The following is a 27,461-nucleotide window of genomic DNA, read 5'->3' on the forward strand; positions in this document are numbered from 1 at the left end:
TTTTTTTTTACACCAAAAATTAATATGTTCTTAAAACTGATGTTCTGGCTTATTTTATAATGCGAAACCTCTTTTCTTGAATTCCTTATATCCCAAACTAAAAACCTAAAGCTCTTTTCACTTCCATAGAAGATTCTATCATAACTGTATGGCCTTTGAGAGAACCTTTGTATGAAGAGTCGCCAAAGTTGTGAGTGTAAAATAGAGGATGGCCATTTTGAGACTTGCTATGTTTTTGTCATTTGAAAGAAGGGAGAGTGAGAATTCTTGCTCATGCATAAAGAGGAACCTACTTAAAAGATTGTGACTTGAAGGTCAAAAAGTTTGAAAAGAATAGAATCCTCAAGTTTCGGAACTTGGAAGGGAACTGATATATACAAAATAGGAAGGAACAGAATGTTACACCCCTAAAAAGCCTTTTGTTGGAACTGGGGACACATGCAAAAGGTCATCAATTGAAATAGAAAACAAAACTATGCAACCTGCTATTTTTTTTTTCATGCAAAAGTAGTCACTAATTTCCGTCACTAATTACCGATAAAGCTAGTGAGCTTTTTTACTACTAAATTAAATAAAATGTTTTTTTTAAATTAATAACTTAATTGAGCATGATATATTTTAATTAACTAAATCAGTGGACAATGGTAAATATACTCACTTTGTAAAGTGTGAAGGGAATTTTGATTTTTATTATCAATTATTATATTTTCATTGATAATTTTTAAATGATACTATTTTTATTTTCCATTTTTATAATTTGCAAGAAAATAGAAAAATATTATTTTTTATCTTTCTATTTGTAAAAAATTTGAAAAATAGATATAATATGTTATTTTTAAATTTTTAATAAAAATATATTATACAAAAAAGAAAATATTTTTCTACAAAACTTTGTGTAACAGAAAAAACAAAAGAGAGATAGACATATGTTAAGGTGATTTATGTAATAGAGATGAAAAGTGATATTAAAAAATTATGATATGATCAGTAATATAATTCTCTTAAAATAATCTTTCTTATAATAACAAATTAAATTTATACCTAAGAAAGAAAGAGAAAAGAGAAGCTATTGTATGAACCATATTTTATCACTCTTTTGCATTATTAAAATCCGGCCGTTCAACCATTGGCATACACATGACTTTGTTAGTAAACCATATTTTGTGAGTTTACATGGAAGTGGTGATTGCACCTCAACTATTTTATTTAGAACCAAAAAGTTCCATGTTAAAACAAAGATTTATCAAAATCTGGCAATCTTGTTTCAAGGTCTCAAATAGCTACCAAATAAAAAAGAAATTGAGGCATGCGTGGATCTCATAATGATATCTAATCAACAAAGGAAAAAAGATTCCAAAACATGCAATTTTAACTTAGAATGCAATGAGAGAAGACTTTTTTGCTGAGGGTGGTGGTGCACTATCACTATGACATGTGCGCAAAGGCACTTGAAATGCCACCGAACCATCATGCACACACTTTCTTTATGGCACAGCCAAAAAGCAGTGTCTTAAATATTTAAAATGTTAGGTTGGAATGAATGTAAGACGTACAGGCCCCACTCACTCTTACCCTTTATAAATACATCTATAGATTTAGGTTTGGTATAGGATAGGAATATTCAATATTTCATTCTGTCACTTAGTATACACCAACAAAATAGTGAAACCATAAGAAAAGCACCACTGAGATTCCGAGGAAATGAAATTCATTTAATAGATTTACTTTTCCTAACACACGTATATACATAAGTTAAAAATTAGATATTTATCTACCAATCATGTCATACTTCGTTAGTATTATCATTTAATATAAAGGCAAGTATACACAGGAGACATATTTAGTGAGTGCACGAAGGTGAGAGAAACAGTGTTGATACCTAAATAGATGATAGCACTAGAGCTGTTAAAACGGGCCTACCCGGTCCATATGAGTCGATCCACTTTGACCCACTTTAAAAATGAGCCAGCCCAATCCGGCCCATTTTTTATTTTCTCAAAAAAAATTTGGCCCGGCCCGGTCCACCACGGGTTGGTGGGTTATACGGGCCAGCCCACCAAAAATTAAAAAAAATTTATCAACAAAATTCAAAATTTTAAATTAATTATAAATTAACATAATAGTCATATAATTAGCATCACTAATAGTCGTAAGTCATAATTCATCATACAAAATTAAATACAAATCATGATAAAAGTCTAAAATAAAAAATTTTCAATATCCCATCATACAAAATTAACTACAAATCATGCTTAAATTTTTGTTGCAAAAAAAAAATGGTGGGTTGGTGGGCCGGGTCAAAGTGGGTCAGGTTGAGATATACCCACCTATTATAAAACCTCAATTTTTTTGGCCGGCCCAGCCCGTTTTCAAGGTGGGCCGGGTTGGCCCACGGGTTCCGGCCCACATTCACGGCTCTAGATAGCAGTATTAGAGCATCGAATAAGTGAAGAGTAACTTGAAAAATGAAAACTATTTCAATACATATTTTAAAATACATTTTTATGTAAATATTCTTAAAGATGATAAGTTAAATGTATTAAGAGAATGGATATATTGTTATCTTTATAAATGTCAAAATCCACACTTTCACAACACCCGAGATAGTGTTTCAGATTCTCCATACTTGAGCTTTGTATCAGTAGTGTCGAGTTAGCTTCACTTTACACTTCCACTTGAGGCTTCAGAACAAACTGCAGAACAAGACAGTGTTTACTAAACTTTCATAAATATTAAAAGGCCAGTCCTGCAGTTGAGGATGGACTACACGTGCTGCTGAACTCAACAATACAATAGTTGTTACTTTCTTGTTCATTCTCTTTGCATTCCAAAACCCAAATGGAAAACATGCACTCACATTTAGTGCTCTTGTGTTTCTTGGGATTGCTTCTAATACCTTCCTTTTGTCAAAGTGATGACACAACTACAGCTGTGTACATTGTTACTCTCAGACAAGCTCCTGCATCTCACCATCATCATGAATTCATCACACTGGGTAACAACAATAGACATGGTGCACCGGGAAGAAGAACTAGAGTTCACAAACCAAGGTACCCCATATTTTTTATGATGGTTTTCAAAGGGTATTGTTACATTCCTCTATATCACGGATGTTTTTGGCTTCTAGCTCTTCTTTATTGGGGTTGAGCCTTCTTGTTGAAGTTATGCGCTTGTGTTATGATGATGAACATTTGTTAAAATGATTGCCATAGTACCTAAACAACTCGTGGACAAGTCGTTTAAAAACCTTATCATTATATTTGTTTGATATTCTTAGAATCTAAATTCTCTGTGCTGTGTACCACCCTTATTTTTATTTCCTCCAATTTCTTGAATTTTGTGCTTAGTGTGCATTCATTTTAGAGATATGTATGTTCTTTTCTCTTTTGGTTTTTGAGTTTTTTCAGACATCAGAATGTTACAAAGACAGATAGGAGACATGGTTCATACTTTGCCCGAGTTCACGATTCGTTGTTGAATAAGGTGTTCAAGGGGGAGAAATATCTTAAGCTCTATAGCTATCATTACTTGATTAATGGATTTGCTGTGCTGGTTACCCAACTGCAGGTATGGTATGGTTTTACTTTTCATCATCTTGATTATGTCCTTGTTCTGTAAAGAAACATGTGCTTGTGCTTGCTTGTTTGAGTTGTTTCCATTTGTTCATAGTTTGGTGTTTCTATCTGTGATTTGATGAACTACTTCAACTAACACATGTTCTTGATCTTTTAAATCTTGAAGGCAGATAAGCTTTCAAGGAGAAGAGAAGTGTCCAATGTGGCTTTAGATTTTTCTGTGAGAACTGCAACCACCCACACTCCAAAATTTTTGGGTCTGCCACAGGGAGCTTGGTTGCAAAATGGTGGGTTTGAAACTGCTGGAGAAGGAATCACTATTGGTTTTGTTGACACTGGCATTGATCCTACTCACCCTAGTTTTGCTGATGATAAGTCTGAACATCCATTTCCCGTTCCTGCTCATTTCTCTGGCGCATGCGAGGTTACTCCCGATTTTCCATCTGGTTCTTGCAATCGGAAGCTTGTTGGGGCCAGACATTTTGCAGCATCTGCTATAACCCGAGGAATATTTAATTCATCTCAGGACTATGCTTCTCCCTTTGATGGTGATGGCCATGGCACGTGAGTTTTTGGCCTTTCCAAATGAGTTTAGTTTTTTAATTGTTGTTAACCAATTTTGGCCATTTGGACCTTTCCCCTCAATTTGTCCATATTAACAAACTTGTCTTTCTAAAACTAGTATTTTTGAAGTTTATTTCCCTCTACTTGAACATTGATGAATCTTTCTATTTAGCTTATGTTATCAGAAATTTGAACATATTAATTAGATTTTTCTCTTCTTCTTTTAAGCTCCAATGCTTGTGAATAAAATAAATTGTTGGAAAATGGTCAGGAATTGCTACTGCCGAATATGTTTTTAGCCAATGCTTGAAAGTTGATAATGAGCTTATAATCTTATATATTCATAGAAGACTATGATTATGTTTCTTTCACCACAAGTTCAAAACATTATAGTTATTTTACCTAGGTGTATCACAGAACTAAAACTTATTCATTTTACTTCTTTTTTCACTGAATGTCCATTCTGATGCATTTATAATATTCAGGCACACAGCTTCTGTTGCAGCTGGAAACCATGGAATTCCAGTGGTTGTTGCTGGGCAATTTTTTGGAAATGCTAGTGGAATGGCTCCTCATTCACAGTACTAATCCCAAACTTCATCTAAGTTAAAATTTCATTAATCATTATTATTTGTGTGTCATTTTGGAAAAAAAAAATAATTAAAGATGGGATGAAATGGACCAAAAGATCCTGTGGAATGCTTCATCTCCATTGAATTGGTCTCCATATAATTTGGTTTTCTAACAGCAACCAACAATTTATCTTAATTTTCTTTTTATTCAAGAGCAAAATGAAACAGTGGATCTATTCTAATCTGGATTTCTAATAATTTCATGCGAGCACAGGGTATATATAATAATTTCTAATATATATATTTTGTATTTATGTAACATTTGAATGCATTTCATTTCAATATTTTACAGCATTGCCATTTACAAGGCACTATACAAGAGATTTGGAGGATTTGCAGCTGATGTAGTTGCAGCTATTGACCAGGTACGTGTACTTGTATATGCCATTTATGTATTGGCAACATATGATATGAGGTCAATTGTTGACACTTTATATATTTCTTCTTCTTATCATCTTTCTTCCTTTTTCTAGCACGTGCTAATGTAATTGCTTGGTTAACTATATAATTATTGTTATCCATTTTTCAACAGCCTGTTTATTGGCTTAAAAAACAATTCTGATTCAGTGAAAAGCATGTGTTATAGATTGTATTGGGATTCTTAAGTTAACCTGTAGGCTATAATCCAATATCATTTTCTTTTCATTTAAAATTTGTTGATGTATTTATATATTTACTTAAATTTTCATTGAGGGGTTTGCATGATCTTGAATCAAAGAGTTTCTGTAAAGTGTTGATAATTTGCTTGCATGTGTTCCCTTCAAAATCTGCTTGACTAAATTATACCCACAATTTTACATTTCTGACAAGGCTTCTAGTATAATCAATTGTTTACAGGCAGCTCAGGATGGGGTTGACATAATATGCTTGTCAATCACTTCTAATAGGCGTCCTTCTGGTATTGCAACTTTCTTCAATCCAATAGATATGGCATTGCTGTCAGCTGTAAAAGCTGGTATTTTTGTAGTGCAAGCTGCTGGCAATACTGGACCATCACCTATGAGCATGTCTTCTTTCAGTCCATGGATCTTTACTGTAGGTGCCACCACTCATGATCGAGTTTATAGGAACTCCCTATGTCTTGGAAATAATGTGACCATACCTGGAGTTGGACTAGCACGTAAAATTCTGTTGCTCTAATCCCGGTTAGCTATACATGACTTTGTTTTAGATTAACTTGGCCTTTTGATCCTGATGGTGCAATTTGGTTTTGAAATTATAAAAGTAGTGCATGTGCATGACTTGTCTGAGTTTATTTTTTTAAAATGAGGTAAAGTTAGTATTAAACCTAGCATATCAATCAAGACATTCAAAGTCAAAAGGTTTATTTTGGGGCTCCTAGAGCTTTCCATGCATGAGTGAAAGTTTAGCTCTGCTTCTGTATTCTTGTTAATATTGTATTGTTGGATGAGAGTAGAGTAAGTAACTATTTTTTAATAGATGATGAATCCTTACCGAAAACAAAGAAATCCAAGATCTAAAATTAACACCACTATATTGTGAACAACCAGTTTTTGACTTGTTACTTTTAAGGCCTTTATCATGTTAAATTGGAGAAGTTCATAGAACAGTAATAAAATGATTCAATTCTTAATGTTTTCAATTATAATTTGTCATGTCAGTATGCCTATTGACATTTATTTATTACCCTTTTTTTCAATTTTCTTTTATTACTTACCCCAGCTGGCACATATGAGAATACAATGTTTAAATTGATTCATGCACGGCATGCTTTGAACAAAAACACAACCGTTGCTGATGATATGTACGTTGGTGAGTGTCAAGATGCAAGTAAATTCGATCAGAATTTGGTCCAGGGCAACCTCCTGATCTGTAGCTACTCAGTCCGATTTGTGCTTGGAATCTCGACCCTCAAACAGGCCTTAGAAACAGCCATGAACCTTAGCGCCGTTGGTGTTGTTTTCTCCATGGATCCTTTTGTGACTGATTTTCAGCTTAACCCAGTTCCAATGAAAATGCCTGGCATAATAATTCCATCTGCAAATGATTCCAAGGTGCATCATTCATTTTCTCCTTTTTTTTTCCTTGGAGTTGTATTTTATTATGTGGCATATGTATGCCATTTTTGTTGCTTCTTTATGTATGCATCAAAACGTTGGTGTGGATTTGACATATTTCAACAGTCAATTTATTTCAATCCCATGGTTGGAATGACACCTTGAGACCAACTATTCACATTGTTTCTCAACTGGACAGATATTGCTGCAATACTACAATTCTTCTCTGGAAATGGATGGGAATTCAAATAAAATTGTTAAATTTGGGGCTGTTGCTAGCATTGATGGTGGATTGGAAGCAAACTACAATAATGAGGCCCCAAAGGTTATGTATTATTCTGCCAGAGGACCAGATCCAGAGGACAGTCTTCCTCATGAATCTGACATCATGAAACCCAATTTGGTAGCTCCTGGAAATTTTATATGGGCTGCATGGAGTTCTATTGCCACTGATTCTGCTGAATTTCTAGGTTTGTCAATACATAAACAAGTTTTTACCAGAAAACAAAATGAGTCAACACATACTTTAGTCCTTGAATTTGGAAGGCGTTGTGATATTAGTTCTTAAAAATAAGAAATTTTCAAATAAATTCTTAGAATGCCAAATAAGTCTTTAAATATAACTATTTACTATCATTTTGGTTCTAAATAGTCTAAATATATATCAATTTTATTACTTTAGTTACACATTTTTTTAAACTTTGGATTAATATAATTATGAATTTACACTAGTAGGGCTGTATTCAATAATTTCTTAGTTTTGGGGACTAATATGACTGTACTTTCCAAATTTAGGGATCAATTTAGCTGTTTACTCAAAACAAAAATGAACAAGTTTAAGGTGTTCATTTGGTCTGTTCCAAGTTAAACATAACATCTTTTTAAATTATAGATACTATGAAATAGGAATTTTGATTTGTTAAGCATCTTAATTAGTGAAATGTGAATATCTGATCTGCATTGTTCCAACAGGTGAGAATTTTGCAATGATGTCTGGCACAAGCATGGCTGCGCCTCATGTTGCTGGTCTTGCTGCACTGATTAAGCAAAAGTTTCCCAATTGCAGTCCTGCAGCCATTGGATCTGCACTTTCCACCTCAGCTTCTCTGTATGACAACAATGGGAGATCAATTATGGCTCAACGATCATATCCCTCCATAGACCTAAACCAATCTCCAGCAACTCCCTTTGACATGGGAAGTGGTTTTGTGAATGCTACTGCAGCATTAAATCCGGGATTGCTTTTTGATTCTAGTAAGTCACTCAAAGTAATGAGCTTTCAAATCATTAAGTTTAAAAGATCCATGGATGTTCAAATGTTAAAGAAATTCAGCATTGATTATCGTTTAGGTTAGATGACTTTTTTAATTTTTATTTTACGTACAATATCAGTAATAAGGATTAAACTTAAAATCTCACGTAAACTATCTGAGTACTCTCAACACTAGTAGTACTAGAATTTGATGTGAAAGGAGTATTTGGTTAATGCCGAAGTTTTGCTTTTGGTAGAAACATGATATGTAGTGGTGGTCTTTCTTATGGGTCAAATCAATACATTTTAAGAAGAAATATTTGAATTTTATCGATCTCTTGTTCTTTTGCACTTGAGGTCAATTCATTGATTCTAGTGGCGAAATTCATGAAATCTGCTTGATTAATAAACAAACTTGATTTCTGAATTTTCAAGTGTTTTAACATATATTTTTGTTTGTAGGTTATGATGATTATATGTCATTCCTATGTGGTATCAATGGTTCAACTCCTACAGTGCTAAACTACACCGGTCAAAATTGCTGGAGTTATAATTCCACAATACATGGCCCTGATCTGAACTTGCCCTCTATCGCAATAGCAAGGTTGAACCAATCTAGATTAGTACAAAGAACAATCCAAAATATTGCTGGGAATGAAACTTTCAATGTTGGTTGGAGTGCCCCATATGGCACTTCTATGAAAGTATCTCCTTCTCACTTCTCTCTTGCCAATGGAGAGAAACAAGTCTTGTCTGTGATCTTGAATGCAATCAGCAACAGCTCTGTTGCCAGCTTTGGGAGAATTGGGCTGTATGGTAATCAAGGTCATGTTGTCAACATTCCTGTGTCAGTCATTTTCAAAATCTCATAATAACAAGCTAACAGGGTTACTGTCTTTAATTTCTCTTCTCAGTAATTCATTTTGATTTTGCTGTGTTTTTCTAATCTAGTCTTTCTTTTATTGGGTTACAAAATGTATTCAGCTATTTTTTCATTTGTTAAACTTAGTAGTGTAAAGTTACATATGTATAATAATAAATAGTACTTGGGTCATATAGTCTGGTTACATACCGGACAAAAAAAAAATGCAATGAGTTATTCTTGTCTGGTATGCACCTAGACTACACACCCTGTCCAAATTGTTAACAGGGACACTAGAAGTGATTAGTGTTAATCCTGAATTCTTAGATACTTTGTTGAATAACTGTTGTTCCATCTTTATTTAAGGAATCATGCACCTCTAGAGTAATGTATCATAGAGAATAAAATAAGTAACTCAGTTGTTATTAACTGACAATATTTTGTGTACATGCATACTAACTATGAATATTAATTTGTTGATTTTTCTTATTTATTAAAAATTCTTACTTTACCCGTTAAATTTAAATTTAAATTTTATTTTATTTTATACTAATATTTTAAGACTTTGTTTTATACTAATCTAACTCGACTAAGAAATAAATAAAGTTTATAAAGATCGTTTATGTCGAAGAACGAACAATCCAATTTTTTAATTAAATAAGAGTATTGATGCACATTAAATTAAATAAAGAATAAATATTCCCCTATTCTATTTAGAAATAAGCTCATGTCCACGATGTTACTATGTTTTACTGTTGTGATAATTACTTAGATCACTTAGTGATATATATGATAAAACTATGGGAGGTTGGCAACACAACAAATTTTCATTGGAAAAATTCTTTTCCCATGAATTGTGGAATTTAGTTAGAATGTATTAATAGTATAAAATATATAAAAAAATTACCGTCACCTATCTTTCTGTTTACGGTCCATAAAATAAATTTTAAATTATACTACATACAACTTTTGAAAAAGTGACACTTCATAAACTCGTGGGAGACTGTGTCAACAAGGATAAAGACGAAATAAAATTTTAAAAAAGGGTGAGGTTATGCTTCCAAAAATCAGTTTTGGGATATTAATTAATAATATACATTTTTTCTATATTTATTTTAAAATATTTTTAAAGTATTTTCCAGAAGAAAAAAAATATTTTCAAAAGATAAATAAATTTAATATTTTGAAAAATACATTTCCAAAACATATATGTATTTTTTTCTTCTAAAAATTATTTTTTAAAAATTTGTTTAATACTCACTTCCAATTTGAAGAATTTCTTTTTAAAAAAGTACTATTTGAAAGAGAAAAAAAATATACTAAAAATACTTTATTATTTTTCAGGAAAAAAAAATAATTTCACTCTTTCAGAAAATACATATTAGAAGAGTACTTACTGAAAGAATAAAAATATTTATCTTTTAAAAAACATATTTTAAAGATCATAAATTGATAATAATAAAAAAATATTTCTCTAATCAATAATTTATCATAAAATCAAGAAGTGATATCTTTAAAAATAATGTTTTCAAAAGATTTACAATTTTATATTCAATGTATGTAATATAAAAGATGGGTGAACAATTAAGATTTAAAAAATGTTGAAGCTAAGAGTGAAAAAAAAAAGTTTTAAAAACAAGTTGGTGAGTGTTTTGATTGCTAGAAAAAAAAAATCAAAATAGAAAAAAATAAAAGGTTATAAGGGAGTATGAAGGGCTGTTAGAAAGGGATAGGGTAGCCGAAGAAAAATAGTGAATATAACCTATCCGTTTATCTTTTGTCTTTGGGCTTGGTAGGTTAAGTGAGTACTTTCTTGATCTTTCAATTCTTTTTTACAAGACCCGGTTTTAAAAAATTATGAAAATTAGTTGATAATATTAAATTTATTTATTTTTTAAAATTATTTTTAACATTAATGAAACATATTCTTGTCCATCCATATATATATATATATAGAAGTACACTTAATCTATTTAATAACTTATATTTTATATCAAATTTCAATAATTCAATTGTTAAATTTAAAGTTTTTAATGTATAAATTAAGTTTGCAAATTTAAAAAAGAATTAAAATTTATTTGATATTTTATTTCATTAATTCAAATTGACGAATAATCATAAAATCATTTTATACATTGATTCGAATTAATGAAATAAAGTATAAAATAATTTTTAATTTTTCTTTTAAATTTATATATTTGATTTACGCATTAAGAATTTTAAATTCAACAGTTGAATTATTAAAATTTGATGTAGAATACGAGTTATTGAACGGAGTAAATTTACCTAGACTTACTATGTTCAATAATTCGTGTTTTACATCAAATATCAACGATCCAATCATTGAATTTAAAGTTTTTAATGCATAGATCAAATTTATTATATTTTTTATGTAATAAATGATTTTTTTTTATGAAAAAGATATTTTAAATTGCTTAAAATTAGTTTAACAATACACAAATTAAGAAGTGAAATTAAGATCTTCAATTATATTAAGAAAAATTAACTTCCTAATATAAAATTATTATTATTTCTCTTTTATTTATCGTAACTTAATAAGTGTTGTAAATTTTAAAAAAAATTAGAGAAAAATAAGGACATGATTAATAGTTCCTTGAATAAATAAACAGTTAAATAAAAATATGTTTTTTCAAGTTGGACAAATAAAATAAAATAGAAGAAATAAAAGATTTAGGAGGCATACTAATCGAATATATGAGTTGAATTTTTCTATTATTTCCTGGAGACTTATTCAATGCATAATGTGAATTGAAGAGTTGAAGTCTACTTCCGGCTTAAATACTACGCGTTGATTATTTTGTGGAGTTATTACGCCGACCAATAGGTTAGCTTTTACAGTAAGCATGCTAAATATTTATTATATAACTATAAATTATATATAATAATATTACATTTAAATATATAAGTTATATTTTAAAAAATTAAATAATATTTTAACCATATAAAATATATTTTAGATTTATAATAAATAATTTACATTAATTATTGATAATTTATTTTAAAAATATTAATGAATTTGTTAATAAATAAAATAAATAAAAATTAAATTAAAACTCTTTTATTGAAAAAAGTATTTAAAAATGCTTTTGTGTACAAGAAACCTTCCAAAAAATACTCATGCATAATAATTAATTTTATTTAATATATAAAATTCTAAATCCAAAAATCTTAAACAATATTAAGTTTTAAAAAAAAATTTATCGATACCAAAAATTACAGCGATAACAAGCAAAACCAGCAAACCAAGATCGAAAGTAAGCCCTCATGGAGGGGGCGGAGGACTATGAACCCAAACTTTTTTGCTTTTATATATAATTTCAGTAAAAAGTTAATATATTTTTTAGATAGTTTATTTATTAATTTTATTAAATAAGTTATTTAATAAATATAAAGTAGGATTTTAATTTTAATTGAAAGTGTACCTGTCTAAGGGCACACTCCTTTTCTTCTGGGTGAAAGGGGACCGAATAAGAGCTCCAACGATATCTCCAAGGGATGGGGGAGGTACCTGCAAATGGTACTCCGACGCTCAAGTCAGTATATGCACGAATATCTAGGGTAAAAATGAACAGTGACATACCTCGTTATGTGTGACCTATTTATAGTGCCTGACGTGGGCCTGAGCATTGTGGGCTTTTTCAGGTGTTTACTAAATTAGGTAATACGATGTTAATTACTTACTTACTAACTTAACCATGCGCTTACCTGCTAATCATAATTAATAACCGCTCTTCACCTATCGGTACGGTATTTCGCCGATCCGATAGGTAAAGGAATGGGGCGCTATTATTAATTAGGTTGATCAACAGTAGTCTAACTATCCTGCCCTACGGGGGACTCTCCGGCTCGGTCTTATGCCGAGCCGTTAGTAACATTCGTCCCGGACGTTGGCTGGACCGATGTTTCCGACATCATGGCGTAGGTGTCTGACAGAACGGCACGTGTTGGTCAACGTGACCGATAGGGACCTTCCGGTACACAAACCCCCCAGCCTTGAGGAGGGAAGCGACGCAAAGGGTTAATTGTTCCGATTGGGATACGATGAAAGGTTCAGGAATGTGAGGGGTTATGATTAAAGTGCCTCTCTGATGCGTAGCTGACAAGCATTAATTTCTCTGGTGCATAACTGACAGACATTAATTACGCGTGAGGGGTTACAACTGCTGATGGGATGTCAAGGGTCGCCATCATTGTGCGTGGAATGGCGCATGCTAGGGTTCGCATTAACTGTGGAACGCCAAAGGTTGTGTCAGTTGGGCTTAGGTGGAGCATACGAGGGGTTGCGTATTGAGGATCGTTGGATTAAATTGATCCAACGGTTTCCCAAGGCTGCGACGTTTGAATGTGTAACATGCAGGGTCTATAAATAGGCATGAAGAGAGGGCTCCACATACGTGCACAATCATTATCTCCGGATCCGAATTAGTAAATCAGCATTCGAGCATTCGTCGAAGGAAGATCTGGAGTTTAGCATTCAGGTACGTAATGGCAAATTTAAATATTGTTCATGTCGACTCCTCCGGTGACGAAGGGGAATCGAGACGGAGAATATCTTCGGTCCGGGACGCTGCCTCAGCTTCGGCCTCTAATGGAGATCGCACCGAGTCCTTTTCTGGATCTGAGCAGGCCCAGAGCGTTAGTGGAAGTGGTTCCGCCTCGGCTATAGGTTCTGATGACCGTCCAAGTGGGGGTGGGGGTTCATCAAGAAGCTTTCCTCCCGTATCGACGCCTGGATTTTCATGGGTACACGGGGAAGTTGGTAGTGTGTACTTCCGGTATACGACCAAGAAATCACTTGTTAACTTCGTATCGGCAATGAAATTTTTAAACTTTCCCGAAGACGAGGAGCCGTCTGCTATCTTTTTCCAGCCATGCCGAGGTGATGGGGTTCCTAATCCGGATTTTGTTTATCTAGACCAGGGGTCGTCCAAATACCCGTTCTTTTATGTGTATGACTATATGTTTCGGGATTTGAAGATATCCCTCCCCTTTGATAAATATTTCTCGGGTATACTTCGTCTTCTGAACGTGACGCCTTCTTAGGTCCATCCCAACACCTGGGCAGCAATGCAAGGATTTAGACGGTTGTGCTTAGCACTTGGCCTCCAACCTACTCCACATTTATTTTTATATTACTACTCCTCTCGGCCGACGAAGAAGGCGAAGTGGTTGTCATTGATTCGGCACAGTGATTGCTTGCTTCAGCCATTCACCACTTCTTACAAAAAATTTAAAGTGGGTTTTATAAAGGTAATGATTCGACCCGAGACAGGGGAATAAATACTTTTTTGACGATGAGGGGAACTCGGTCTTTCCCCTGTATTGGACCCGAAGGCCGAGAAAGTACGATACCGTATCGAAATCCCGAATGTTGCCGGAGGAAAGGCAGAGCTTGGATATTTTGGAGAAATTGCCACGGCCATTACCGTGTCGTCCCCTGGTCCGATTATTCGAATCGGCCAACGTCACCGAGGAACTAATCGGTATAGTAACTCTTGTTTGTTTAAATTCCTGCGTTACCATTGATTTTGACTAATGATGTGCAGGTATTATGGCGAACTTTGACCATGACTTGAATATCCGCAATCTGATCGGGAGCCGAGTGGCAGGGGTCACAGGAAACAAGACCCCGACCGAGACGCGTGCAGGTGGGAATCAACCGGCTCCACGACAGGGCGGAGCGGGGCAACCCACCAATCCCAAGAAAGGGGGCAAGGGTTCCTCTCGGCAGCCCGAAAAAAGAAAGCCTACTGAAGGAAGGGCTGTGGAGGAGAGCCGCCAAGCCAAGCAGCAGCGGCTAGCCAATCCCAATGCCCCGGAGAGCTTGGTTGGGCCAAACTTCTTGGCCAGTAATGTGAACGCGCAGGATTTCCTAAGCCAAGACTTGACTTCTGAGGCTGGGCAGGCAGTTCTGGGCCGGATGAGTTCGGCGCAGAAGTGGAACTTCTTCTGTGAGTTCCAAGTTCGGGCTGTGGCTTTGGCTCAAAGCATCATCATGGAACCGAATGGGGAGGCTGATGGACTTCGCCGTCAACTAGCTGAGCAGGAGAAGTCGCTGCGAGAGACGCTGACAGCGTTGACCGATGCTCAGACGTCTAACGGCAAGTTCCAGGCCGAGGTTGACCGCCGAGGGCGTATGGTTGACGATCTCACCTTAAAGGTCCAGCGATTAGAGACGTCTTTGAAGAATGAAACTGAGAGGGCTACCCTGCTTCAGAAGGAACTGGAGGCCGAGAAAATATCTTTTGGTTCCTTCAGGGAAAAGGCTCGCGACAAGCTCCTGTCCCAGCATGAGGCTGGCTTTGCCCAAGCTGCTCGGCAAGCTAGCTACTTTGGTGACTTCCCCCGACTTTCAACTGGATATGACGAAGGACTTCTTTCAGGGGAAGTTGGTGGACTTAAGCTCGATTCCGCCGGATCAAGAGGCCGATGCTGAGGCCCCAGAGCGGCTCGCTAGGCCGAATGAGGAGGAAACGGCTTACGAGGAGCCCGCTGCCGAGGATGATGCGAACCAGGGAGAGCCTGAGGTCGTGTCTTGAGATTTTTATTTTGTAATGCTGGGCCGATAACGCCCCCCCCCCCCTTGCATGTACTTCTAGGCCTATTAGGGCCTTTTGAAAGAAATTTAAATTCTCGCAATTTTTGGGTAATTCTGTTAAATCCGTAACCGAAAGACTTCTCGCGAAGGAAGACGTAATTATTTATTTAAGCCACGTCCTTGGCCGACAGACTTCTCGGGAGGGAAGACTTGTAATTAAATTTAAGCCACATCCTTGGCCGAGAGACTTCTCGGGAGGGAAGACTTGTAATTAAATTTAAGCCACATCCTTGGCCGAGAGACTTCTCGGGAGGGAAGACTTGTAATTAAATTTAAGCCACATCCTTGGCCGAGAGACTTCTCGGGAGGGAAGACTTGTAATTAAATTTAAGCCACATCCTTGGCCGAGAGACGTCTCGGGAGGGAAGACTTGTAATTAAATTTAAGCCACATCCTTGGCCAAGAGACTTCTCGGGAGGGAAGACTTGTAGAAATAAGTGGAGATAATTAAGTGGGAGATGTATTTTCATTGATAAGAAGGTGCCTCGTTAAAAACCTTGCTAATCAAAAACCTCTTTTCACATTTTTACAAGAGGGAAAAAGATCAGTCAAGGAAAAGAGTGCACCGCGATATAATTACATAGTTCGAGTATTACAAATTCGAATTTAACTGTAGTATGTCTTTAGGTGGGTAGAATTCCATGTTCTTGGAATAACCTTGCCGGACAGCTCTTCTAGCTTGTAGGCCCCATTGTGGAGTGCGTGTCGTATCTGGAATGGTCCATCCCAATTGGCAGAGAGCTTTCCTTCAGAAGAGTTACGCCTGGCTGCCCCCGTTGCACGCCACACAAGGTCGCCCTCGTGAAAAGTTCTTGGCTTTAGATTGGAATTAAAGCGCCGAGTCATTCGCTGTTTGCATGCGTCGGCCACCACCCGTGCCTTGTCCCGCACTTCCTCGAGGACATCGAGTTCGGCTCGGAGTGCGTCGTCGTTAGATTCCTCCTGAAAGCTTTGTCGCCGGAAAGATGGTTCTCCAACCTCAACCGGGATCATCGCATCAGTGCCGTATGTGAGGCGGAAGGGTGTTTCTCTATTAGTGGATTGTGGTGTACACCGGTACGCCCAGAGAACCTCTGGCAATTCATCGGCCCACACTCCTTTTGCCGAGCCGAGTCTTCTTTTTAATTCAGTCAGGATAACCTTGTTGGCTGCTTCGGCTTGGCCGTTTGACTGAGGGTGCTCCACCGATGTAAATCTGTGCCGAATGCCAAGGTTTTCGAGGAATGAGTTGAACTTTTTGTCTGTAAATTGTAAGCCGTTATCGGAGATGATGGCATATGGGATGCCAAAACGAGTGATGATGTTCTTCCATACAAACTTTTGGACGTTAGCAGCGGAGATGCAGGCGAGCGGCTCGGCCTCAATCCACTTTGTGAAGTAATCTACTGCCACGAGGAGGAACTTAACCTGTCCCTTTGCCACAGGGAACGGGCCAAGTACGTCAATGCCCCATAAGGCAAACGACCATGGAGAGCTGATGCTGTGCAGCTCGGCGGCGAAGGCATGGATGAGGTTTCCATGTCGCTGACATTGTATGCAACGTTTGACGAACTCAGCGCAATCCCCTTTCAGAGTTGGCCAATAATAACCAGCTCGTGACACTTTTGCAGCTAGGGTACGGCCTCCGGAATGGGACCCACAGATACCTTCATGAACTTCCCGCATCACATAATCCGCCTGCGAGTTATCAATGCATTTGAGCAACGGAGTGGAGAATCCTCGCCTGTAGAGGTCGTTAGCCACTATGGAGTACCGAGCGGCCTGAGTGCGAAGCTTTTTTGCCTCCTTCGGATCGGTGGGCAACTCTTGTTGGAGGATATAGTTCCGAATAGGAGTCATCCAGTTCGGTGTGTCAGTATCGGCCGCCATGCACTCAATCGCCACACTTGGGGCAGGGATTTCCAGGTGAATGGTTGTTCTCAGCTGTCCTGGTTTTCGACTACTAGCAAGCCGAGCCAACTGATCGGCTCGTTCGTTGGTGCTCCTGGGAACGTGTCGGATTTGTACGTCAGTGAACTCCTCTTTGAGCTTCTGGAAGAGGTGGTAATACTGCAACAAATTAGCGTCCTTAATTTGAAAATTGCCGTTGACCTGTTCGGCCACGATCTTTGAATAGGTACAGCATACGACCCTTGTCACACCCATCTCGGCTGCTAGTCTCATACCGGCCAGCAGCGCTTCGTACTCGGCTTGGTTATTAGATGCCCGAAAACCGAACCGGAGCGACTGTTCGACCGTGATGCCCGAAGGGCTGGCTAGAATTATTCCCGCCCCGCTTCCCTGGGCACTGGATGAGCCGTCGACATGCATTGTCCACGGCTCGTCGTGAAAACTACCTGCTGGGGTAAGCTCATTGACGAAGTCGGCCAAATGCTGTGATTTGATGGGTCCTCTCGGCTCGAACGATATGTGTTAAGTCTCAATTTTACCTCTTTTTGGATGAGACTTATACAAGATTTAATGATCAAATTCTTCCATTCTTTGTATCATTGCATATAATTGTTCTCATTTTGGTTTCTTTTGTATATGCAGGTATTCAAGTAGAGAATTGAGGAAAAAAAGGGTTAAAGGAGTGGAAAACAAAAGAATTAAGGAGCAGAGCAGGCAACCGCGCCAGGCGCCGTATTAATCTCGCCGGGCGGGCATAAAATAGAATACTCTCAGCCTTTGGGAACCTCGCGCCGGGCGCAATTTATAATTGCGCCGGGCGCAATTCAAGGCCGAGAGCACATTGAGCATCAGGGAAGCCCGCGCCGGGCGCGAAGTGTAACGCGCCGGGCGCAATAACCCTAATCTGTCTCCTCGGGCTGCATAAAAGGAAAATTTCGAGGGTTTTCTCCCTGATTCACACATTGGGCGCGTTTTGGGAGCTGTGGAAGGAATTCTCGGAGCTTGAAGCCGTTCGTGTGTGGGTCTTTCCTTCGGTTCTTCCTTTCCTCTTCCATCTCTATTTTAGTTTTCCCCTCTTTGTTTTGAGAGGTTCTATCCATTGTATTGGGGTTTTGATGTAACCAACAAACTCTATTGTAATCCCTTTGTGTTTAATGTTATATATGTTTTGTTTCATTCCTTGTTGTGTATGATTCTATGCTTAATGCTTGCTTTGGCTCGATCACCCTTTGCATGATTTAAGGTTTCATTGAGTATTGGGAAATATCCTTGAAACTAGTTATGAACATATGCCTAGTGGGAATTGTACCTAGGGATAGGGCTTGACCCATTAGTAGTCTTAAAACCCTAACCGGTAATGCGGGTGGAGGTATTGAGTACTCAAGGGATTGATATTTAATATTTTGCACCTAGGCTCTTTCTCTAAGGAATTAGGTCTGAGTAAATTTATGGTTGACTGAACAATGGATGTAACAAGAGACATAGGATTCACTAGTGTTTGTTTGGTGAAATCAAACCCCCACAACTTCAAGTGTCCATTTTACCATTTCTCACCCCATTTCATTTCTAATTCATTTATTTGTGTTTTAACAATTCCAGTAGTTTTGTTCTTAAATTCATATTCATATTTATTGGGATTGTTCTCAAGTCACAAGTAGCCAATGAATGCTTAGTTTACCTTCTAATCCCTGTGGATACGATATTTTTACTACTTGTACGGCCGGTACACTTGCCGTGTTTGAGTCCGTTGAGGTACTTTTATTTATAATTATAGATTAGGTTACTTCCCTCAACGGACTCAAACACGGCAAGTGTACCGGCCGTACAAGTAGTAAAAATATCGTATCCACAGGGATTAGAAGGTAAACTAAGCATTCATTGGCTACTTGTGACTTGAGAACAATCCCAATAAATATGAATATGAATTTAAGAACAAAACTACTGGAATTGTTAAAACACAAATAAATGAATTAGAAATGAAATGGGGTGAGAAATGGTAAAATGGACACTTGAAGTTGTGGGGGTTTGATTTCACCAAACAAACACTAGTGAATCCTATGTCTCTTGTTACATCCATTGTTCAGTCAACCATAAATTTACTCAGACCTAATTCCTTAGAGAAAGAGCCTAGGTGCAAAATATTAAATATCAATCCCTTGAGTACTCAATACCTCCACCCGCATTACCGGTTAGGGTTTTAAGACTACTAATGGGTCAAGCCCTATCCCTAGGTACAATTCCCACTAGGCATATGTTCATAACTAGTTTCAAGGATATTTCCCAATACTCAATGAAACCTTAAATCATGCAAAGGGTGATCGAGCCAAAGCAAGCATTAAGCATAGAATCATACACAACAAGGAATGAAACAAAACATATATAACATTAAACACAAAGGGATTACAATAGAGTTTGTTGGTTACATCAAAACCCCAATACAATGGATAGAACCTCTCAAAACAAAGAGGGGAAAACTAAAATAGAGATGGAAGAGGAAAGGAAGAACCGAAGGAAAGACCCACACACGAACGGCTTCAAGCTCCGAGAATTCCTTCCACAGCTCCCAAAACGCGCCCAATGTGTGAATCAGGGAGAAAACCCTCGAAATTTTCCTTTTATGCAGCCCGAGGAGACAGATTAGGGTTATTGCGCCCGGCGCGTTACACTTCGCGCCCGGCGCGGGCTTCCCTGATGCTCAATGTGCTCTCGGCCTTGAATTGCGCCCGGCGCAATTATAAATTGCGCCCGGCGCGAGGTTCCCAAAGGCTGAGAGTATTCTATTTTATGCCCGCCCGGCGAGATTAATACGGCGCCTGGCGCGGTTGCCTGCTCTGCTCCTTAATTCTTTTGTTTTCCACTCCTTTAACCCTTTTTTTCCTCAATTCTCTACTTGAATACCTGCATATACAAAAGAAACCAAAATGAGAACAATTATATGCAATGATACAAAGAATGGAAGAATTTGATCATTAAATCTTGTATAAGTCTCATCCAAAAAGAGGTAAAATTGAGACTTAACAACTCCCCCAAACTTAGAACCTTGCTTGTCCTCAAGCAAAAGGTAATTAATCAAGCAGATAACAAGCAATGCATGTGTGTCAAATTCCTTATTCTTGGTTCACTTACAATTTCATTTCACAAGCATGAACCTTAAACGAATTTTCAGCCACAATTATTGCAATAGAACATGACAATGTGCAAACAAAAGTTTCAAAAGAGATCAAAGAACTGAGAAGAGTAATGACTATCTATGTATGCATCCTCACTAGGAAAATGTTTCTCTCTATGCGCACTAGTGTATCAGGGTGAGTGTTTCTCTCTAGTCTACTACTCACGCCACATAATTCAACTTTGCTCTTCGTTTCCAAATGAAACCAATGGTAATACACATGCAGGCACTTATCACAAGGGCTTTATTAGGGCAATTTAAGGTAATTAGGGTCAAGCATAGCGGTTTCATGGTTTTTCAAGGAATAAGGGTGCTATAGCTTAAGAGAGTACTTGAAATTTCTTCAATAATTTCTTTCTCCATACCCCAATGTATCATTTTAGCACAGGCCCTCAACCAATTCCAGCCATTAGTCTTTATATGATGCATCTGTACACTTTTGCATCTTATTTCATTTATTTATTTATTTATTTTTTTTTTTTTTTTTTTTTTTTTTTTTACTGACCACATACTTCTTCTTTCTCAAATTTCTTCATTCTTCAACTCCCCCAAACTTATTTGATGTCATCAATATACTCTCTTAACCAAAACAAGGATTTAAGGTTAATTTTTCAAAGTTGGGATAAGTGGAAGGTTGAGTGTTTAAGCTTAGGAAGATATGGGTCAAAAGAAAAATAAATATGGCTTTTTGGCTTAGATGGTTATCAAAATATAGAAATGCCTTGATCATGTAAATACACTACACTAGCAAACCACCCGGGAAACTCAAGCAAAGTCTATCATGCAACATAAGTGTAGTTTCTCTCATCAGTATTTAGGCTCAGACCTCACTCGGTTGGCATCCACAGATTATCACACTCAGCTCAGTCTATGATCAACATTGAAACCCGTATGCAACTAATCATGAACTAAAGCTCTAATATGACTTGAAAATGTCTAAAGTACACACACCATAAACATTAAGCAAACCTCAATCCAAAATTGATCACATACAAAACAAGTATTCAACAAGATTAAAAACCATGCTCTAGCAGGATATTCAAAAAGATGTACCAACCAGAGTAATCCAAAAACAATTAAAATACTGAAAATAACAACAGAAAAATAAATTGCAAACAGAGGTGAACTAAGGTGAGCTTCATCTATTTCCATCAAATTTGGTCATCTTCCTCAGTAAGTGCTCAACCGCATCTGCATCAGCAGCTCCACTCCCCCACATTTAGAAGCCTGGTCCCCAGGCCAACCAGTATATGCCTGCAAGTCCTAGTAACCAGAAGTTGTGAAAGAGTATAATCATGAAGAACATGGTGAGCATAGTATACAATGATGACCATACAATTATATCAAAAATGAAGAACAACCTTAGACCAAAATTAACCACAAAGAAACATGCTTGAAAACAGAGAAATATAGGTTCAGGAGAGTGCTCGCGCCGGGCGCAGCACAAACTCGCGCCGGGCGCCATATCAGTAAAAGGCCAACGAGGTTCAAATTCTGATACCGCGCCGGGCGCAGCACAAACTCGCGCCGGGCGTGGTACTCTGAAATGGTTACATTTTGCCTAAATTTGCTTTGAAGGGAGCCTTGTAACCAACCAGAACCAGAATTACCTCATATCTCACACTCCAAACAAAGTATAGCCTATATTTACTCATTTCAAACATGATTCACACACTTAACAAATAACACAACTAATACATAACACAAACAACATATAACACAAAACATATTTACATATAAACAAACAAGTCACAAATAGCTATAAATACTCAATTTGCCATTCTAATCCCCGGCAACGGCGCCAAAAACTTGTTGAGATTTCCGTTGAAGTACTTTTATTTATAATTATAGATTAGGTTACTTCCCTCAACGGACTCAAACACGGCAAGTGTACCGGCCGTACAAGTAGTAAAAATATCGTATCCACAGGGATTAGAAGGTAAACTAAGCATTCATTGGCTACTTGTGACTTGAGAACAATCCCAATAAATATGAATATGAATTTAAGAACAAAACTACTGGAATTGTTAAAACACAAATAAATGAATTAGAAATGAAATGGGGTGAGAAATGGTAAAATGGACACTTGAAGTTGTGGGGGTTTGATTTCACCAAACAAACACTAGTGAATCCTATGTCTCTTGTTACATCCATTGTTCAGTCAACCATAAATTTACTCAGACCTAATTCCTTAGAGAAAGAGCCTAGGTGCAAAATATTAAATATCAATCCCTTGAGTACTCAATACCTCCACCCGCATTACCGGTTAGGGTTTTAAGACTACTAATGGGTCAAGCCCTATCCCTAGGTACAATTCCCACTAGGCATATGTTCATAACTAGTTTCAAGGATATTTCCCAATACTCAATGAAACCTTAAATCATGCAAAGGGTGATCGAGCCAAAGCAAGCATTAAGCATAGAATCATACACAACAAGGAATGAAACAAAACATATATAACATTAAACACAAAGGGATTACAATAGAGTTTGTTGGTTACATCAAAACCCCAATACAATGGATAGAACCTCTCAAAACAAAGAGGGGAAAACTAAAATAGAGATGGAAGAGGAAAGGAAGAACCGAAGGAAAGACCCACACACGAACGGCTTCAAGCTCCGAGAATTCCTTCCACAGCTCCCAAAACGCGCCCAATGTGTGAATCAGGGAGAAAACCCTCGAAATTTTCCTTTTATGCAGCCCGAGGAGACAGATTAGGGTTATTGCGCCCGGCGCGTTACACTTCGCGCCCGGCGCGGGCTTCCCTGATGCTCAATGTGCTCTCGGCCTTGAATTGCGCCCGGCGCAATTATAAATTGCGCCCGGCGCGAGGTTCCCAAAGGCTGAGAGTATTCTATTTTATGCCCGCCCGGCGAGATTAATACGGCGCCTGGCGCGGTTGCCTGCTCTGCTCCTTAATTCTTTTGTTTTCCACTCCTTTAACCCTTTTTTTCCTCAATTCTCTACTTGAATACCTGCATATACAAAAGAAACCAAAATGAGAACAATTATATGCAATGATACAAAGAATGGAAGAATTTGATCATTAAATCTTGTATAAGTCTCATCCAAAAAGAGGTAAAATTGAGACTTAACAATATGTCAAACTCTGAGAGTTCGACCGACCAGGCCATCATCCTGCCAGCGATTTCCGGTTTATGAAGAACTTTCGCAATCGGGCAGTCGGTTCGGACAACCACCCTATGACTCTGGAAGTATTGCCTGAGCCTGCGAGCCGTGTAGACGAGCGCTAGAGCTACCTTTTCAATTAACTGGTAACGCTTCTCGGCTTCTTGCAGTGTTCGACTGGTGAAGTATATCGGCCTTTGATCCCTCTGTTCCTGTATTAAGACAGCGCTGACCGAATGTCCTGACACGGCAAGGTAAATGACCATGTCGGTGCCGGCAGTAGGTTTGGACAGTATGGGAGGTGAACTAAGGCGATGCTTAAACTGTTGGAACGCTTCTTCACATTCATGAGTCCATGTAAATTGCTTTGCTTTCTTCAGCAGGGCGAGGATAGGTTGAGATATCTCGGCAAGCCGGGGAAGGAACCGTGAAAGCGAAGTTAGCCGCCTTGCCAACTTTTGTACATCTTTGAGAGTGGTGGGGCTCTTCATCTCCAGTATGGCTTGACATTTGTCTGGGTTTGCCTCGATGCCCCGGCTAGACAACATGAATCCCAAGAATTTTCCACCTGATACACCGAACACACATTTTTCGGGGTTCAGCCTCATTTGGTGTTGTCTGAGCGCTTGGAATACCTCGGCCAGGTGGCGTACATGGGCAGAAACTTCATCAGATTTGACGACCATGTCATCAACATACACTTCGAGGCACTGACCAATCTGACTCTGGAAAATTTTATTCATCAGGCGCTGGTACGTGGCACCGGCGTTTTTCAGACCGAACGGCATTACACGGTAGCAATAGTTGGCTGTCTCGGTGATGAATGCTGCTTTGTCTTCATCGTGAGGGTGCATGCGAATTTGGTTATACCCCGAATACGCGTCTAAGAAGGATAGGAAACGGTGGCCAGACGCCCCATCTACGAGACGATCAATATTGGGCAACGGGTAGGCGTCTTTCGGGCAAGCTTTATTCAAGTTCGTGTAATCGGTACACATACGCCATTTCCCGTTCGGCTTTCGGACCATGACCACATTAGCCAACCACGTCGTGTAGTGGATCTCTCGTATAAACTGTGCTTCTAATAATTTGGCTACCTCAGCATCGATTGCCGCCTTCTTCTCCTCTCCAGTCTTCCGACGCCGCTGGGCGATCGGCCTTGCCTCCCTACTAATTGAGAGCTTATGGCACAAAAACTCTGGATCGATACCCGGCATATCGGAGGGGTGCCATGCAAATAGATCTCGGTTATCAAGTATTACCTGTCCGATGGCTGCTTTCTCTTGTTCCGTCAGAACAGTTCCCAAATAAGTCAGTTGGGTATCAAGGGTTCCAACTTGGAGTGGTTGCCTTTCTTCAATAGGCTCGACCCTTTCGTCATGCCCGATTCGGGGGTCGAGGTCTATGGAGGACTGTTGGGTTACCGAGTGGACTTTCTGTGGCTCTTTGAGCGTTTCGTCTTGCACTTTCGGTAGCCGCAAGCTGGCAAAGTAGCATTCGCGTGCAGTTTTTTGATCGGCGTGTACCGTGATAACCCGTCCCGACTGTGCCAGAAACTTCATAGCTAAATGAGGAGTAGACACAATTGTTCCGAGCCGATTCAGGGATGGCCGACCGAGCAGAATGTTATAGGAGGTGCTCGCATGAACAACCACGTATTTAACCGAGATGTCTCGGTATTCCGCCCCTTCGAACCCAAATCGTGTTGATAACTTGATATATCCTTTTGTTTTGACTCGTTCACCAGAGAATCCCACCAAAGGTTCATCGTAAGGGACCAGTTCGGACTCTGGAATTCCCAACTTCTTGAACGTGTTCCAATATAGTATGTCCGCTGAACTTCCTTGGTCAACCAATGTCTTACGGACGATGCAATTGTGAATTTCAACGCTGATCACCATCAGATCGTCCTGATCTGGGTCGATTCCCTTGAAGTCGGCCTCGGTGAAGGTAATGGTTGGCAGACGGCAACGATTTGTTTCCACGGCATGCACATGTCGGACAGCTCGCAGGTGTCTTCGTTGTGCCGACGAAGATGAGCCCCCGCCAGCAAAACCGCCAGCAATGGTGTTAATAACTCGCCGTGGCTGTGTTGCTTGCTGTTCTTCATGCCTATCCCGTGACCGACTGCGCTCTCTATACGAGCGCGTTTCTGCTCTGCGGTGTTCGGAATGGTCACGTCTCTGTGATTGTTCGCCGTGTCGGGGCCGGTCGGGACGGTTCACAAAACCTTGCAACTGTCCTTGCTTGATCAAATCTTCAATTTTGTCTTTCAAGGCTGAACATTCATCAGTTGAATGCCCACGATTGCGGTGAAATCTGCAGGATTTGGTTGTGTCGGCTCGGGGAGGGGTCGATGCTCTCTTTGGGATAGTCAGCACTTCTGAAGCCAATGCTTGTTCTAGTACTGCTGACCGGCTGGTGTTCAGTGGTGTGTACTGTGTATACTTTGGACCACGGGGTGGCCGCTCGCGGGGTACGAGTTCTTTTGGACGACCGCGAAAATTGTTTTCTATTGGCTTTTCTGTCTTGCTCACCACTTCTGCTCTGGCCTGGTTGCAAAACTCGGCTAGTTCTTCCATCTGCATATACTTGTCGGCCCTGCGCCGAAGGTCATCCATGTTTGCCGGTGGCTTTTTACAAATACTGTTGGCGAAGGGACCCGGCTTCAACGCGGTGGTTAGATGGTGTAAGGCGACGGCTGGGTTGAGGTCCCTGATCTCTAATGCCGCTTTGTTGAATCGGCTCATGAACGCCCGGAGAGACTCCTTTTTCTCCTGGCGGATGCTCACTAGTGATAGAGAAGTCAACTGGTGTGGTCGGCTTGTAGCGAACTGGATGGTAAACTGAGAGGCTAAGGTGCCGAATGAGTCGATCGAATTGGCCGGGAGCCGAGTGAACCAGCTCAACGCTCGTCCTTTTAGCGACGTTGGGAAAATTCGGCACAGGGCGGCGTCATCGGTGGTGCTTAATGTGACCTGAGTCAAGAACACGTCAACATGTTCATCTGGATCGGTGGTTCCGTCGTACTTGTCGAGAGACAAGGACTTCCAATTGTCAAGGAGGGCGGACTGCATGATATTGGGTGTAAAGGGATGTCGGTGTGATCCTGCCGGCATGGGCTGTATTGGTCGGCTGGCCGAGGCGTGGGCGGCAGGGGCAACAGAAGTATAAGGGACCGAGGTGTGCTGGCCATGCGAATGGAACGACCCTTGAGTGTGGGTTGTCTCAGAGGGCTTCCATGTAGGATCGTGGTATTGGTTCTTGAGGGTGGCATTTTCCGCCCGTAGCGCAGCCATTTCGGCCGCATCTCTCTCCCGCTGTTGCTTCATAGCGGCCATCTCCTCTTTCATCTGTCGCATCATACTGTTCAAGTTTGTCTCTTCCGTCGTCTCGGCTCCTGACTGATGCTCGTCCTCGGACTGGTGTTCTTCAACGTTATTCTTTCTCGTCTTCACCATTCTTTCAATAATAATCTCGGAATAGCTCTCGGTTCGGCCCCACGGTGGGCGCCAAAATGTACCTGTCTAAGGGCACACTCCTTTTCTTCTAGGTGAAAGGGGACCGAATAAGAGCTCCAACGATATCTCCAAGGGATGGGGGAGGTACCTGCAAAGGGTACTCCGACGCTCAAGTCAGTATATGCACGAATATCTAGGGTAAAAATGAACAGTGACATACCTCGTTATGTGTGACCTATTTATAGTGCCTGACGTGGGCCTGAGCATTGTGGGCTTTTTCAGGTGTTTAC

At 39.0% G+C, this 27,461-nt stretch overlaps 2 protein-coding genes across 4 annotated transcripts; one reads left to right on the forward strand and one right to left on the reverse strand.

Annotated features, from left to right (window-relative positions):
* Nucleotides 1-2,567: 2,567 nt before the first annotated feature.
* Nucleotides 2,568-9,272, forward strand: LOC109799610 (subtilisin-like protease SBT2.2). Of its 3 annotated transcripts, none has more exons than XM_029271477.2 (10): nt 2,568-3,050; nt 3,399-3,567; nt 3,742-4,139; nt 4,625-4,720; nt 5,064-5,136; nt 5,609-5,891; nt 6,455-6,786; nt 6,989-7,259; nt 7,762-8,043; nt 8,504-9,272. In XM_029271477.2, exons 1-10 carry the CDS (start codon nt 2,839-2,841, stop codon nt 8,911-8,913), a joined length of 2,526 nt encoding a protein of 841 aa, XP_029127310.1. In that variant the 5' UTR covers nt 2,568-2,838; the 3' UTR covers nt 8,914-9,272. The 3 variants fall into 3 exon arrangements, with proteins under 3 accessions (XP_029127310.1, XP_020215788.1, XP_020215789.1); XM_020360199.3 differs by having other exon boundaries at nt 3,408-3,567; XM_020360200.3 differs by lacking the exon at nt 2,568-3,050 and having other exon boundaries at nt 3,149-3,572.
* A 12,859-nt stretch (nt 9,273-22,131) lies between these two features.
* On the reverse strand, nt 22,132-27,171 carry LOC145955213 (uncharacterized). Its single transcript, XM_083069926.1, has 2 exons — nt 23,708-27,171; nt 22,132-22,222 (listed from the first exon to the last, which is right to left on the reverse strand). Exons 1-2 carry the CDS (start codon nt 27,169-27,171, stop codon nt 22,132-22,134), a joined length of 3,555 nt encoding a protein of 1,184 aa, XP_082926052.1.
* Nucleotides 27,172-27,461: the final 290 nt, after the last annotated feature.

This window comes from Cajanus cajan, chromosome 2, assembly GCF_000230855.2.
Source record: "Cajanus cajan strain Asha chromosome 2, NIPB_CcT2T_4, whole genome shotgun sequence".
Taxonomy (NCBI): domain Eukaryota; kingdom Viridiplantae; phylum Streptophyta; class Magnoliopsida; order Fabales; family Fabaceae; genus Cajanus; species Cajanus cajan.

Bases quoted from the DNA above. Each gene is read 5' to 3' on its own strand.
- LOC109799610 (XM_029271477.2), top strand. From the start codon at position 2,839: ATGGAAAACATGCACTCACATTTAGTGCTCTTGTGTTTCTTGGGATTG. The intron at 3,568-3,741 runs GTATGGTATGGT...TAAATCTTGAAG, and splicing joins TGCTGGTTACCCAACTGCAG to GCAGATAAGCTTTCAAGGAG. The intron at 4,721-5,063 runs GTACTAATCCCA...AATATTTTACAG, and splicing joins GGAATGGCTCCTCATTCACA to CATTGCCATTTACAAGGCAC.
- LOC145955213 (XM_083069926.1), bottom strand. From the start codon at position 27,171: ATGGTGAAGACGAGAAAGAATAACGTTGAAGAACACCAGTCCGAGGAC. The intron at 22,223-23,707 runs GTCGGTCGAACT...GAGTAAATATAG, and splicing joins GCTGGCAGGATGATGGCCTG to GCTATACTTTGTTTGGAGTG.